This window comes from Crocodylus siamensis, chromosome 1 (assembly GCF_052110815.1).
Source record: "Crocodylus siamensis isolate JL-2025a chromosome 1, ASM5211081v1, whole genome shotgun sequence".
NCBI classification, from domain to species: domain Eukaryota; kingdom Metazoa; phylum Chordata; order Crocodylia; family Crocodylidae; genus Crocodylus; species Crocodylus siamensis.
Window position 1 is genome coordinate 192495556 of NC_143395.1, and position 16354 is coordinate 192511909.

The window sequence follows — 16354 nt, forward strand, 5'->3', positions numbered from 1 at the left end:
CCTACAAGGACTTCAATACATGTATAATGAATAGCTCACCCACATAAATATTATGCAAACAGACTAGGGTCTTGACTTCTCTATTCATGGAGAGTCAAGTGTAACTCATGATATTATTCTATATGCTCTTATCCATTTCATGCAGCTTCTGTTTTATTTGACAGAGTTATGATAATAAATTCTAAGTCAGTACTTGTGTAATAAGCAATAATGAAGTTCAATGCTAACAAATGCAAGGCATTACACCTTGTAATAATCAAAAACACAGATACAAAACTGGCTGGATGGAAGCATAACAGAAAGGAATCTAGGAGTCTTGGTGGATCACAGACTCAATACAGATTTGAAGTGTGATGCAGCTGCGCAAAAGGTAAATGCTGTTTTGAGCTGCATCAACTAGAGCATTAGGTACAAGACACGAGAGGTGACATTGTCTCCTTACTCAATGCTGGTTAGGCCCCATCTAAAATACTGTGTACAGTTTTGGGCTCTGCATTTTGAAAAGGACATGGAGACATTAGAGAGGGTCCAGAGGTAGGAGACAAAAATGATAAACACCTTGGAAGGCAAGCCATACAAGGAGAGGTTCAAGGAAACAGGTTCAGCTTATGGAAAAGATGGTTAAAAGGGGACATGATAGCAGTTTTCAAATGTCTGAAGGGCTGCCATAAAGATGGGGGAGAATGACTTTTCTCTTGAGCTGCTAATAGCAGGACACTGACCAATGGCTTGAAGTTGCAGCAAAGTACGTTTTGACCAGATATCAGGAAAAACTTCTACACTGTTTGAACAGTGCCAAGGTAAGCTGCGGAATCTCCATCACTGGAGGCGTTCAGGAAGAGAATGAATAAGCATTTGTCATGGACAGTCTAGGCATAGCTATGCCCATGTTCTACTATGGGTATTTCCCATGCTTCTGGGCTTCGCTGGTTGTTGCACGGAGCTGGAAAGGGATTTTTTTTACACTTCCTGTTGCTACATGTGTGAGGGTTTGTTTGTTTTTCCCCCACCTTCCTCAGAAGCTTTGTGTGTTGGCTGTGACCAAGCTGGACGTCTTGACTGGGATATGCCAATGCTCCTCCTTGGACTAAAACCTGAAGGTTCCTGGCTAAAGGGCCTTGCCCCTCACTCAGGGTCAAACCGATTGCCACATCTGGGGTCAGGCAAACATTTTATCACACGATCAGATTGGTATAGACTGTGTAGGGTTTTGTCTTCCTTTGTAGCAGGGACCAAGGCCTTCTTCCTTGGATCTCTTCAGTACATTTTAACAACTTCTGCAGCAGCAGGACATTGGCCGCCATTGTCCCCCTGCTTTACTTGTGGTAGGTTGGGGTGCTATGTATTGTGTTTATGTGACAGGGTACGCTGGTAGTAACAGGTTAGACATGTATGTGCTTGGGATGGTTTGGATAGAAATTACCCTGCTCCAGGCAGGAAGTTGGACTTGATGACCTCCAGAGGTCTCTTCTAGGCCTACTTTTCTGTGATTCTAAGTGTTGTGCTCTAGTCTGGCCCTTGGTTTTGGATTTCACGAAGAGTTAAATAAGAAATAAGTTGATACTGGCACACAAGGATAGATTAAGCGATTAGTTCCTTGTGGGTGCAGTGGTCTGTCTTTGTAGAGCTCACTGCTGGATCTGAGCCATGACTCAAAATTCTAAGGTGGTGCATATTCATGTGAACTCCACTTGAAACACAGTTTGTGGGAGTGTCAAGATTTTCAAATAAAAAGGAAAATTAGTAGGGAAATTATTTTCAAACTTCAAAGAGGCCGTCATAAACAATAGAAAGGTAACAGCAACTATTAAAACTTCTTTCAAAATTCCTGTTTGGTGCCCTTTCTATTCATTAGCTGTAGGATGCAGAAGTAATCCCCTTTGTGGAATCACATGAAGCTTTTCTGCTGGGGTTTAAACATCAGCATGGCAGCCTGGTTTAATTTAGTAATTGGAAACTCCTTTATATATTTTGACATACACCTTTTTCAACTCATAATTACATCAGTTTATTGTTCCTTGTTTTTCAGTTCTCCTTTCTTCAGAGGTAGGTACATTACCTTCCCTGCAGTTTATCGTGCTTAGGTCTTTCAGGTTAGACCCAAGAAATAAGATCCTGTCTGCTTTGGTTAAATGCCACTGAACCTTCTGCAAGTTCAGTGATGTATTTCAACAGTGAAATGACTGCTGTATGTATACAGCAAAAAGGTAAGATATCTTTTTAGCATTACCCTATTCACTCTGATTTGGAGAAGCTGAAGAGGACTTCACCTTTACATGGCTACGTAGTGCCCACTTAGTCAAATAAATACAATATTTCACACTTGGGCAGAATTAAATTTCTATTTGCTCTTGTAAAGCTATGTTCAGAAGGCTGCACTACAGCCATATAAAATCAAGGGTGGAAATAGGCTCTCCCAAGTGCACACATAACGCTGTGTAAGTCTGCCTAGTGGTTAATACAGGACCAGGGAATAGGAAACCCTGATTTTACATTTACCATACCAAGAAGGAGTTTCAGCTTGGATCTCTTACTTCCCAGCAAAGGGCCCTAATGACTAGTCATTGCCCCTAATACTCTCCAGCCCTCCTCTTGAAGATGGCATACTAGGCAGCCAGGAGAAGAACATATGTGATCAGGAGACAAAACTAGAAGAAGGGTGGCTCAGTGGGATGGATGCTGCCCTTGGAGGCGGAGGTCTCTAGCTTCAAAAGGATTCTCTGCACCTTACATTTAAATAACAATAGGACAACATGGAAAACCAGCAAGGGGTTAGCCCCTTCAGCTAACAGATGTATACTGTGGTATTACCGGCCCACAGGTGGAAAAAGAATCTAACAGGGATGCATAAGTGTAATTTTGGCACCTAATGTTACATAGGTTCATAAAGGTGAAACAGATTTTAGTCCTATATTTTTTTCTCTTGGCAGCCTCTTAGCAACCAACAGCCTTAATCATATCACCTAGACAAGCAGGCACATCACATTCTTCTACCTACCTCTCTCTCTCTCTCTGGCACTCTTCGACTGTACTTTGCAGGGAGCCATTTTTAATTTATCTTTGCATTCTTCCTGGTCTGGTTTTCTAGTGAGTGTAGAGTAATATAAGTTTATCTTCTCTCCCATTCTGTCAGGAATATTGCAATCTTGGGAACAGTTTAACATACAGAAGCATCAAAATCAATAATCCCTTCAATAAATCATTTATTAGCACATTGTAATTATGGACATTTGGTAGTTTCACCCAGCTCTCAGAGTAAACATGTCCAGCCTAGTAAAGATGGATGTATGCTGGTCATTACAGTGGATTTTCATTAGAAGAGCCAGTCTTTGAGTCAAGATCCCCTTATAAGTATCTGCATAGGGGTAAATAGCAGTCTGCTTCCACTTTCATTTATCCTTTACAGCAAAATGAGGCTGTGTCTGTCCTACAACTTAGCCCTCAGTTACTACTTTCCTAGTGCATGGGACCACCCTTGTCTGGGAAGAAGTCACCCACTGGAGGAAGACTGAGGGCTGCCCTAATTGAAGTCTTTGTAAGGGGAAGGGCTGGATGTATGTGGGATTTCTGAAAAGGTGAATCCTCATGGTACTAAAACTCTGGGTTGGCTTGAGTACTGCTCCTGTTCATGCCAGAAGTGGTTTTGCAGCTGGTGCCATTAATTTGGTACTTCCATGTTGACAGTGGTAAAAAGAAATCCAAGTGGCTAAACTTAGGATTCTTCAAGAAAGGGCCTAGGCTGAGCAGCTGAGCACTTAAATTCACCTAAATTACACTGTGATCTAGAGAATCAGATTGGCATCTAACTATGGGAGAGGCCTGGTAGCTGAGGCATGTTCTGAGTACTCTTAGTGCGCATCAAGAGCACTGAGTTCTCTACAAAATGCAGCAGCCATGGTTGCTTCCATTCAAAAATGAGTGCAGTAGCACCAGGGACCTCCTTATACGTAACAGCTTAGTGATTAGAGAACTCACTCAGGCAGTGAGGTTCTAAGCATGTCTGAGCATGAGGACATTCAAACATGCATCTCTACTTTCCAGGAGAACACCCTCACCATAAGGCTGTAGAAGAGTTCAGGAGTGGACATGCTACACCATGCCACCTTGGCCACTGTGTATCTAGGACTGCAAGACTGATGGACAGCCTGGGGGTGAGATGTGGTTTTGAATCCCCTCAAGATAAGGGAGGACCTAGAACATGTTCCGGTGAGCATTCTCTCCACCAGACTGCTATATAATAGGCGAGTACCACCTTAGAAGACCCTTCGTGGATGGGGCTTTATAAGCTCCAGAGAGGGATGAGAGAGAGCTCATACCTCTGTACTTTCCATTTCCTATTGGCTAACTCTAGGCACATCCCTGCTCAGCATCTGGGTTTTTGCTTTATTGTTCTTCAAGGGCACCAGCTCTCCCCCTTGACTCTAGAGGGAGTCTAGGTATAACCTTATTTCTTTGAATCATAGTGCTTGGGCCAGTGCCCACTTGTTAGACATTGTAACTCTGCAGGCAGAGGTACATAAGGTCAAATCTATATTTTGTCACAGGTTACATTGTTCAGAAGTCTTAAAGTTTGCGTGGATTGTTATGTTCTAAAGACTGGTTTGCTCATACCTGCTTTTGTTAAAGCTCTTTCTATTGCTGTTTCATGGTACAGATTTCTTAGTTTATCATCAAAGAAAACTTCTCTTTCACATCTCAAAGTTCTGCTGTGTGACCTGCATTAGGGCCCTCATTCACTCTCACCAGTTTAAATCCCATGCAACTCCACAGAAATAATGAAGTCATTTCAGATTTATACTGGTGTAAAATGAAAGCAAAGTTTGGCCTTCTGGTCCCTTTAATCTCAAATCCTTTTTAAGAACCTAGATTTTCTCAGGCGCTGGTATAAAAAAAGACCTACTAGTGCTAAATGAATGTGTGAAAAAGAATGTCCTTTGGTAAGAAGAAAAAAAAGAAAAATAGTTTTCTGTCTATTCTCATCTTTCATTAAAATACTTAATTATATTTACATTCTTTCTACAAAGGGTCTGTGACATCTTTATTTTATAAAAATAACAGCATTTTGCAAATTTCTGTTGGAAATTTGATGGAGGATATTGGTCTGTTTGACTTGAAAACTGGAACTCCCAAGTGAGATATGAGTATGCAGTATCAGCATGAAGAGAAATTTAATTAACATACTGAATATCATTTCAAATTGCTACATGTATACTTTGCAATCTGTTATTCATGTACATTCTGCTGAAATGACTGAAAACTGTGAGCTTCACTGGTCGATTCACTGGTATCAGTAGAGTTTTACTGGTTCTAGCTGGTGTGACATGTGGATAAGCTTATTTTACCTTAACAAACAGATCACACTGATACAGCTGTTTCAGGCTAGAAATACCCTGCAAATTCTGTTTATTCTTTGGAAATAGGGGAAAAAGGACAGAGAGACATCAGTTTATTGAAATACTCTGCAACTAGGGAAAGCCTAAGAATTTCACCTTTCACTTGAAAAAGTATATAAAAATATCACAGAGGAGACAGTCAGATCTCCTCACATGATTTGGATGCCTGTGCCCCCCTGGGCTTGATCCTGCTGAACAATCTAGTCCTTTATCCAGCAATAAATTGAGCATATGTTCCACTTAAAGCCTGTGAGTAGGTTTCTCCATGTGCTTAAGTCAAGCCATGCTCCAGACTTAGACCAGATGGGTTGCAACTTGTGGGATCAAACCCAGAGAGAGCTTTGAAAATTGCAATCCAAGGAATTTTCTCTTTGTAAAAATATTCTTTTACAGGTGTGTTGCTCATTGAGCCTAAGTAAATTTCAAGCATTTCTTTTTTGCTATTGCTAATTTAAGGAGGCACAGAAACAGTTCACTCTTCTGGTTCTGATGCATAAGACACACACAAAAAATAAAAGAAGTTGAACAATATAACAGGGAATAAATTCTTTTAAAACCTCTTTATTTCTCTGTGTTTTACTGTTGGGTGTTGCTATACCTTGTTTGACTTAAAGCTTCAGGTTCAAGGGCAATTTATTTTTAATCTCTCATGAGAGTAAAATTCTGTCTACTGCACAAAAGAGACATTTTTTGCCTCCCAAGGGAGAAAAAAGGATCTTCTAAATTGGTACAGTGATTTTCCAAATCCTGCTTTTTGCACTGGTTGGGGAAAATACTTTCAGAGAGAAAACTCTTTTGTTGAGTCTATAGAATTCAACTCCTTCACAAAACTTTGCAAACTGAAATAATATTTTTACAAGTTCCATCCCTGAAATTCTTGAGTGACCCCCTCTGTTTGAACAGTAGTAGGTCTACCAAGGTTTGGTTGAAAGAGCATCTAGTCTTGCATGACCTGCAGCAAAGCCAAGCATCTAAGAGAAGTGTTGGAAGAAAAAGAAGGGATGCTGGCCACTGTGGTATTCTGATCCAAAGTGCAATGCCATTAAAACACATTGGGTGAGCCATCACATTTCCTGGAAATGGTTTTCTTCCAACTGAATTAACATAGCAATTTTGTGCTTTAAGTAGCGTTAAAGTCGAATCCAAAATAATTTAAAAAGTTTACTGTATACAAAAGTCTCAAAAGTTAGGGAGATGACTCTGTGCTTATTTACAGTCCCATTTAATTCAATGACATAATTTGCATAAGTAAGAGCAGCAGAACATTTTGTTTACAGCACCCATCACAAAAGAAGTGGAATTATTCAAACAAGCTGTGATCTACAGAAAAGATCAATATATGTTAAAAACCTTCGTGATTTCAAGGTTGTTCTACATTAAGTGTACTTAAATACTTGAGTTTAATGTGCATCAAGGGGAGGGTGTCGTCCATTCTCTCTGTGAGGCACTATTTCAAGAATACAATTATATGATGTGATTGCCTGTGATAACAGAGGATTAGACTTGCAGTCAGGAATCCTTCCCCATCTTCTACTGCTAAGATGAGGAAGACACTGGCGTTAGGGGAGTATTACTGGTTCAGAGGTGTGCTGGTTCCTTAATTTGTTCCTGTAATGCCTTGAATAATGTATTATTTTAAGTCTCCATAAATTTTTCAGGTAAAGCACTACTGTAAATTATTGATTAGATATAGCAATATATACACACTCATTGGGCATAATTAATAATGCATATCAAACTGTGAGATAATATTCTTGTGCTGTTTCAAAATTAATTTAGTTTGCCTCAGATACTTTTATTCACCACAATTTAAATACAGTTTTAAATAAGAAAAAAATGTTTTTATCGTCTGAAAAAAAATACATAAATGCTATGCTCAGGGCCATGTAAAGCAATTTAGCAATGCATAAGGTCACATCCAATCCTCTCATTTGAAAAAAAAAAAGCTTATGAGAAGAATATCCTGCTCCCCTTCAAAATTCTATTCATTATCCCCTGGATAAAGGAACTTTATCTTGCAACGTGCTAAGCAACCTCATTTCCCATGAGCTGAAGTCCATCCCCAGGCTGTACTGGACCCAAGCTGAGATGGGTGGAAGTGATGGAACAACAGGAATGTAGTGAGCAAAGGATGTGGAACCAGAAAATGGTTCAAAGCACCTTTCACAGCTTGGCTCTTCTTTCTCCAGGTACTGAATCCAAGAATATGTCAATAGAAAAGAAGCCAGTTGACCTCAGTGAGAACCAATCTGTCTATAAGGCTAGGGACAGCCATTCAAAAAGCCTGAACCTGAACTGATCCAATCTTTGTAGGTCGTCTAACTTGGGTAGGCGAAACTGGTTTGTAACCAGACAGACATCCCAGAAATGCAGGCACATGTCTGCAGTGGCTCAGGCTAAAAGCCATGGGGTGCTAGAGCAGCCCTCCCCTCCCTTCCACACTGCTGAGCTGAGGGTGGGGGGGTGGGTAGGCCCCAGCAGGATACTCTCATTAGGGAGGGTCCATCCCCCTGCCCGGACCGAGCAGCCCAGCAGGGAATCGATGATAGTGTTTATCACCCCATTAAAAAAACAACAGAGGGACATTACCAGCTACTTGTTGATTCTCTGTTTGTCTCATCTACCACAGCATGGCTCATAGCCGGCATGTGGTCTGCTAGCTAATACTATGCGTAGGTGCAAGGCAGATGGGAGTATAGTAGTGCTGCATGTACATTGCTGTAAGCAATCCACACCCCACACTGCTCAGAATACACCAAATTCAATGAGGTGTTATAAGTTGTATTCCTACAGCAATTTTTAAATTATTTACAAGGGAGCAGGGGATGAAGGGGATGAGAAGGACAGAAAAAGGCTTAGTGGCAACCAGTGAGTACAGAGAGAAGACAAGGAATAATGATGTGTAGAAGAAGGGATAATGAATATGAAGCAAGACAGAAGAAGTTAAGATGAGGGAAAATAAAGGAGCCTATACCACACACTTACATATATACTTAAGTATATACATACGTAAGTATATATGTATGTGTGTGTATACACACACACACACACACACACACACACACAAAGATATATATGCATGTATGTATCCCTGTATGTATGACTGAAAATGGTGCTGTCAGGGAAAGGACAGGGGAAGCAACTATATACAAAAACCATACATTTTAAGTATGATTAACCATCTAGTTCTGCTTCATGATGCAGTCAGTATCTGATGCTCCAGAGGAGGGCTTCCATTAAAAACCTTATTGTACTCCAATTGCTACCTGTAATTCATGAACCTGCAGGAGTATAGCTTTTGAACTAGCTTTCCCCTGTGCATTTTCTATCATGATACTCAAGACAGAGAGCTATAAAAGAAAGCAAAGGATCAGAAACACATTTGTGATTAGAGAGAGTATCCAGGTTACTATGCTGATACAGTGTGAAATCCTGGCCTCTGTTAAAGCAAAATTCCTATTGACTTCAAAGACACCATAGTAGGCAGAAGGGCAGCTTGTAATCTTTTTGCTCTCAGCATCAGTTCAGGAGTCAAACAAGAGTAGGAAAGAAGTTCAAGATGAAAAATTATTAGCTTAAAGCCAAGTAACTGAAAGCCTGCAAAGCAGACCCATGGTTACAGCTTATTTAGGGAATAGAACAGTGCTGATTTATACTTTGTGCAATTCCACAGGCTTTTTTGAGGTGTTTGTAGGCATAAATGTGTGGTGAATTTAAGCCAGATACATGATCTCTTGAAACCACAAAGATCTTTTTTATGCAGTACACCTTTCTACAGGACTCAAGTAACTTCTGAAGGATATGGTACAAAACTGCAGCAATTTAGGCCAAAGCTTTTCTTCCAGTTTCCTATAGACTCTGTCATAAAGGTAGTCACTGTTTTACACTTACAAGTATCTTAATGCCACTGTGCCCTTAGGTCAACACAATGGCTAAGCCTATATTCTTGTTTTTGGTCTATGACTTGGCTCTGTGTAAAACTCTAGAAATTTTGCAAGTCACTGGTAAGTAACAAAACAAAAGTGATGAATGATGTGAAGGTGTCCCCAGAGATGCTGTTTAACACAGAGCCACTTCCCTAAGCACGTTAACTAGTTTATGTAGGGACAGAGCTTGCATTTCTTGCGTATCCATAAACTCCCACTGCTCAGGCAGGTTATGGAATCTCCTGTTCGGAGGTTTGCAAGAAGAGGCTGTATAGGTATCCTGTCTGGGATGGTTTAGGAACAATACAACTGCTTGTAAAGGGCGTTGCCCTGGATGACTCTTACAGTCATCCCTCTCCAACCCTATAATTCTTTGAATTTAGTGGGAGCTTTGGATGCATGAACAAAGCAAGACTGGATCCACAGAAAATTGCATCTAGAAAGGCTGATTTTTGTATAGAGTTCTGAATTTGTGTGTACACCCTGTAAATATTGACAACTGGGGAATCTTTTTGATCTATTCCATTGGGCATGGCCTGCTGTGAAAGGAGTTTAGCTTTGAATACAAGCCAAAAAATGAACTTATATGAAGAGCTAGTTTTAGTCAAATCTTCTCATCCAAGCAAGACCTACAATCAATCCTGGATTGAGCAAAACCTGTGCAGTGCCATTCTGTTGGAAAGGGAAAGAAGCAGATCCTCTGTGCACTCTGAAGCATGTCAGGAAGGAGGCCCGAAAGCAGGGCCTAGCAGGGGAGGTTAAAGGCACTGCTAAAGAAGCATTGACTACAGGGATTGCCAAAAGGCAATGCTATTTTGTGCCCTAAAAGCTGTGCATCTGAATGTAAGTAGGACATGAGTATAGTTTCTCTGCATGCAACACATATATGCTTATTGTGGATAGCGAGTCCCGACTATTCAGGCCCCCTACTGCTTAATTTAAAAACAAATACAATCAGAGTTTTGGGACAGAAAAAACAGGTGAGGAAATATCTGTATTAAAAAAAAAAAAACTTATGAAATTTTAACTTTCAAATGACTGACAATGAGTTTTTACATTTTTCTGTGTATTTAAAGTCTGTTAATGAAAACAGAGTTAATGTTTCTAAAGGCAAGCCAATGATTTTACAACAACAAACACAAAAAGAGGTATTTTGAACGTTTATGAAAAAAGATATGCTCTGGACCCAGCTATGACAGCATTTCAAAGTTTTAACCTTTTGGAAAGGTAATTTTTACAGTCACAATAGAAAATTAGAAATCCAAATATTTTTATTGCTTTAAATGTACTATGTTTATCATTTACAAATCATTAGCTATAAAGATATTTACCTGATTTAGCCTTTTGATATTTCACGCAAATGAGAGGACAACACTGATTATCCTGCTGTTAAAGTTAAAACTCCCCACTACAGTCAACTGAACTCTAAAGCCAACACTGGAACATTAGGACTGTTGACACAGACAAGAAATTAAAGGTGAAGCATCCAATATATTTGAGCTAATATAGAAATATAAAACACAAAGGACAACAAAGGCTTACAAAGAATTAGACCACAATCAGAACTCTGGTGATATTGTGTTCATGCATAATAGCCTGATGATATAATTAATTATGACTTCCCAGAACACATCTTATAACTTGTAGGAAGCTTGAATTTGCTCCTCCAAAATCAAAGGGAGGACTCCCAATGGCTTTGGCAGAAACAGGATCAGGCCCACAATCTTTGTAATAAAAAAAATATATTGCATGTCTGATTTCAGAATACCACATGTTCTCAACTGACGCAAAAGAGAGTAAGAGTCAGTGCACAAAAACCAAAGTAGAAAAGTCAACAGATAGTGTATCAGGTTGAATCACAGTATTATGACAGTAAGTACTCATTGTTTTCCACAAAATTAAATTCTCATCTGGTACTACAGACTGTTATTAGCATCTTGATAGTTTAAGCTATGCATGCTAAAAAGATATCTCCTTTTTTTAAAAACAAATAAAAAAACCCAAAGAAAATCTGTGTTTTGTTTTTTTATTGCTAAAGCACATTACAGTGAAGGGCACACTCTGCTGGTGAGAGGCACCCTTTACACTGAATGCCATTTAATGATATTTTATAAGACTAAAGTTCCACTTAATTATGTAGAATAAGGACTTGCAGGCTACATGACCTTTTCTCAGAATCCTGAATATTGGAGAAGGGGTCTAAAAATATTTCCTCACTGTGAGTGGACTTTATTACAATTAAGTACCAACATAACTAGTGCATAACAAAGGCTCAGCTGCCAAAATAAAACTTTTCTGAAGCACTATATGACAGTTCAAAACTCTTTACCTTAGGCTTTTCATCCAGTATTTGTTGGCGTATCTCCTTGTGTTTTTCTATGAGTTTCTCCTGTCTCTTACTCTGAGCATCTTCTAGCTACAAGAAAACAACAAAATGTACTTTTTCACTCAAGGGGGACAAGGTTCTTTGGGTAAATGCAGTATCTTTTATTAAACCAACTAAATAGTTGGAAAAATTGTTCTTTGCAACCTTTTGGGCACAAACACCCTTCTTTAGGCATAAGGAAAGTCTGCTGGTAACATGCGTTCTCCAGGGTAGAACAGAAGTTAATATGCAAAATGCAGGTCTGTGAAAATGCAAATACGTGGCAGCATGGATCAGAGGAATGGGAGACAACAAAGGCAAGACGGGGACGTGTTGGGGAAGAGGGGGAATGTTGAAATGGTGATAGAATGTAGCTGGTAAAATGCAGACAGGTTACCTGGCATTATCAGATGGCAGGCCATAAATCCAATGTCTATATTTAGTCCATGGTTTTTTGGATTCAATAGATGTTTGAAACAAGGTTCGTAGGCTCGTCTATGAAAGGCGTTTTTTAAGTTCTCTTTGAAGATAAGAACTAAGAGGTTGGAGAGAGAGTGGTTGTCTTGTGAGAAGTGTGCACCCATAGGTAATTGGATATTTTTGTCTTTGTGGGTTTTCGGTGCACGTTCATTCTGGTACACAGTGGGGTTTGGTTTCTCTCACATATATTTAATCAGGGCATTTAGTGCACTGGATGAGATATATTACATTTCTGGAGGTACAGGTGTAAGAACCAGGAATTGTGATGGTTCCATTGTGGGATGTAGTTATTGTGGGAGTGGTGGAGTTGTGTTGGCATCTACTGTGCTTTAGGCCATAGGATGTTTGCTTCTGGTGATGAGGGTGGCGAGGTTCAGTGCTTGTTTAAAGGCTAGGATGGGTGGTTCTGGAAAGGTCTCTTTGAGAATTGGGTCTTTTTCTAGTATGGGTTGCAATTGTTTGAGGATGTTCTGTATAGGTACCAGGGAGGGATGATATGCCATAACTAATGGTGTGTGATTCATGAGGACTTCCTTTTTGTGCTGCAGCTATTCTTCATGTGGTATCCGAGTGGCTCTTTCAAAAGTATGATCTCCTTGTTGGGTGAAAGCCCCTTTGAGATTTGCTAGGTGACAATCATGGGTGTTCTCCACAGTGCAAACTCAGTAGTTTTGGAGGGCTTGCCTGTATATTTCAGCTTTTCTGGTGTGCTTAGGGTGCTTGCTGGTTCTGTGTAGATATGCATGTTGTTGGTCCTTGGGTTTCTTGTATATGGTGGTTTGTATTTTACCATTCCCTCTGATCCTCGCTGCCATACATTTGCATTTTCATAGACCTGCATTTGTATATTGACTTCTATTCTACCATGAAGAACACATAACACCAGCAGACTTTCCCTATGCCTGAAGAAGGGTGCTTGTGTCCAAGAGTTTGCAAAGAACAATTTTCCAACTATTTAGTTGGTCTAATAAAAAATGTCACATTTACCCAAAGAACCTTGATGTCCTTAGAGCAACACAAACAACCAACAACCCTTTTTCACTCAACACACAGACCTGATTTTCCCCTCCCAATTAAAAAAAAAATGTGTATAATGAAAACTGTAAATATTTGTAACACAAATGCACAGTTCCTCTCTTTACATGAGCCTGTAACTTAAACTGATAGTCACAGGTGATCCAAAGGGATTCAAATTCAGAAGTATTTAATATAATAGTCATAACATTTAAAGCACATTTTATTGTATTTTGTTACATATGCTGGACCTTTTCCTGAAAAGAACTATGTTTACATACGTGAAGACAATATATTAATATACTTTGGTCCTGACTATGCCATACACTAAAGAATGCAGTTGATTTTAATGTGAATTAAACACATGCTTAAAGTAAAGGATATTCTTTAGTTCTTTTCTTGAATCAAGGTCTTTGTTAACAAAAATAACAAAGAACTTGACAAAAACAAAAATAACAAATTAGGCTTTTGCATTAAAATGTCTCTTCCTTGCAGATTTGTTGGAACTCAGTGGTGTCTGCTTCCCAAAGTTTTGTTTCAACATTTTTGATAGAGAAAGATATGGGAATACATAAGATTCAATATATTGAAAAACCCCTACAATTACAGAATAGCTAGCAGCTTCTTGTAAAATTCTGTGAAACAAAGCCTTTTTATATCTTGCAGTGCTCTGTTTACAATTCTTGTGCATTTCAGCAATTTTCTAAATATAATCTGGAATACTCTGCAACTGCATGTTTATCCACTTTCAGAGATCTTTGTCATTTTTAGATTTTTGGGAGGGCAAACCATTTAAAAAACTTCTCATGAGCTACAAGCAATAAATAGCATATAGTTTCTATGAATAAAAATACGGTATTCAAAGATCCAAACTCATCTATAACAGAGCAGAAAAATTAACTAATCCCTTAGTTACCTATTGCTCAGAAGAAAACAACCCCACACATCTCAAATGTCACATCGAACAGAATGTATCTAACACTCTGGGCTGTTGTTGTTCAAGCTGCAGTCACCAAATCTTCATTTAAAAGTTTAGAAACTCTCCAGTATGATACTAAATATGGAAACTGAGGTTTTGCAAAATGTACATAAGCATAATGGCCTGACTTACCCTTTTGATGTACTGCACCACTTCCTGGATATACGATCGAATCATTTCAGTCTTCTCTCTGAAGACAAGCGATTAACAAGTTATTACAATCAATAGAATTACAACAGTCTGTTTGTGAATTCAGCTCCTTCCTTACACAAGGGGGGTTATGCTTTGATGGCACAGTTCTGTCCATCCATCCATCAGTCCATTCATCCATCTGCATTTTTAACTGGCCTTTCACATGGGGAAAAGGGGAATCTGTCTTCTAGGAAGTGTCCAGATCTTACTCAGGCCTCTCACAGTGAAACAATGTTGTGTCCTTCCTTTAAGCCCTGATAACATCCAACAAGTTCTGCTCTTTTACTGAGCTTTTCAGCATGGCTGTTGTGCCCTTTTATGTGTCAAAATGGAATCCAGAGAGAATACAATACACAAGCAGCCACCCGGTGCACTGTGTCCAACATGGGGTACAAGGGACAGCACAAACAGGTACTAGAAGGAACATCCTGGCCCAAATGAAGACAAAGACAAAATTCTGAAATGCAGTGTTCACCCCATAACATCATTAAGTAAACTAGGACCTCTGATTTCAGAGCAAACACTTGCATGTCAGAGGATTTCAGTGAAAAAATTTTACACCGGTATCAGATAAGAGCCAACTCAATAACTCCAAATGATTGCACACTGGACTATTCTGCTGATGTTGAATTTTTGTTGGTGTTGTGCTTCCATGCATTGAGACATGCTAGGTGTAGGACATAGTTGCTTATACTCTGTGCTTGAATTGTGTTGTCTTTCTGTGTTCTTAAACAATGTTGCCCAGGGGCATAACTTGAAATATTGGCACCCTGGGCAATACAGGGAAAGGGGAGGAGTGAGTGGTCACTTACCGCCCTGTTCAAGGGCTGCTGCAATTGTGTTGACAGTATGGGCTGTTGCTGCCTCAGCCAAAACTTCTGTAATAGTGGCTGCTACAGTGGCAGCAGCAACAGTGAGCTTGGGAACTGCTCTTCTTGCTGGCTGGTGCCCTGCTCCCATGCCGACCCTCTCCCACCCTTCTCCCTCCACCGCCTAAGTTACACTACTAAATTGCTGCCCATTTTGTTGGTTAACTCCCCAGCTGCCTCCTTATTTGGGAACCAGAAAAATAATTTTTTTATAGCAAACTCTAGACCCAAAAAAGATCTAAAATAGAAAAATGAAAGCCTGGAAAGCTCAGCACATTATATTACTCTGTGTGTATTGTGACTTCACGCTTGAGGGAGAGGAGATGTAGTTGTAGCTACTAAGCACATATGATTAGGAAAGGATTCATTGGTTCTGCAGGAAGGTCTTGCTATCTGTTCAACTGGGACGGGGCAAATTACATTCATTTGATGGAATAATTGGGAAGAAACATAGCTGAGTTTCCTAATCTGTTCTCTCCTTTCTCATGGGTTCTGCTATGGAAGGTGTTTGAGGGAACCCTGAAGGATTTTTATTTGCCTGCTTTTGAACACTTCTAAGCTTGGCATCTCATTAATCTCTCTACTGACGAATTATTTCATGCTATAATTGATTTTACAGCTAAAACATTTTTCATAATACCTAAGTGATTTCTGTTTTACTTTCATGATATTATGCCACCTTTAACAACCTTAAATAATTCTTCCTCCTCCTTCATATGATCTCTTATTATGCCCATTTTTTGTCTTTTCTTTAGGCATCTTAATAACTTCTCCTGCTCTCTGTTCTTAAGTAAGACACTGTATAGTCTTTGCATCTTTGGGCCCTCTTTTCAGTGCTTCTGCATACACTGTTATTTTGGATTTGAAGTAATCTAAATAGAATTAAGGCCACTTTAATTTTAAATCAGTTCTCACAAAGAGGTTGAATGTATTTTATTAATCCATTTTAAAAGTTAAGTTAGATGGTTTTTCTAGTGTCCTCATGTAGACAAGCCCAGAGATACTTACATCCAAAACTAGGGCCTCGTTTTCCCCATGCCCTCCTGCAGCAGGCCAATAACTTTATATAAGGGACTTGATGCTAATGGGTCTTTTTATGAGTGTAAAGTTACTTGTAGGTGTGTTGACAAGCAAAG

The 16354-nt window shown here is 39.4% G+C and overlaps 1 protein-coding gene across 5 annotated transcripts in view; it reads right to left on the reverse strand.

The window, feature by feature from the left end:
• PLCB1 (phospholipase C beta 1) overlaps window positions 1-16354 on the reverse strand; it is a 749766-nt gene that overhangs the window by 98668 nt on the left and 634744 nt on the right. For all 5 annotated transcript variants that reach the window (XM_090051563.1, XM_090051555.1, XM_090051579.1 and 2 more), the window contains 2 exons: window positions 14290-14347; window positions 11649-11735 (listed from right to left, as the gene is read on the reverse strand). In XM_090051563.1, the coding sequence (XP_089907689.1) occupies window positions 11649-11735; window positions 14290-14347 (145 nt within the window). The remainder of the gene's footprint in view (window positions 1-11648; window positions 11736-14289; window positions 14348-16354) is intronic.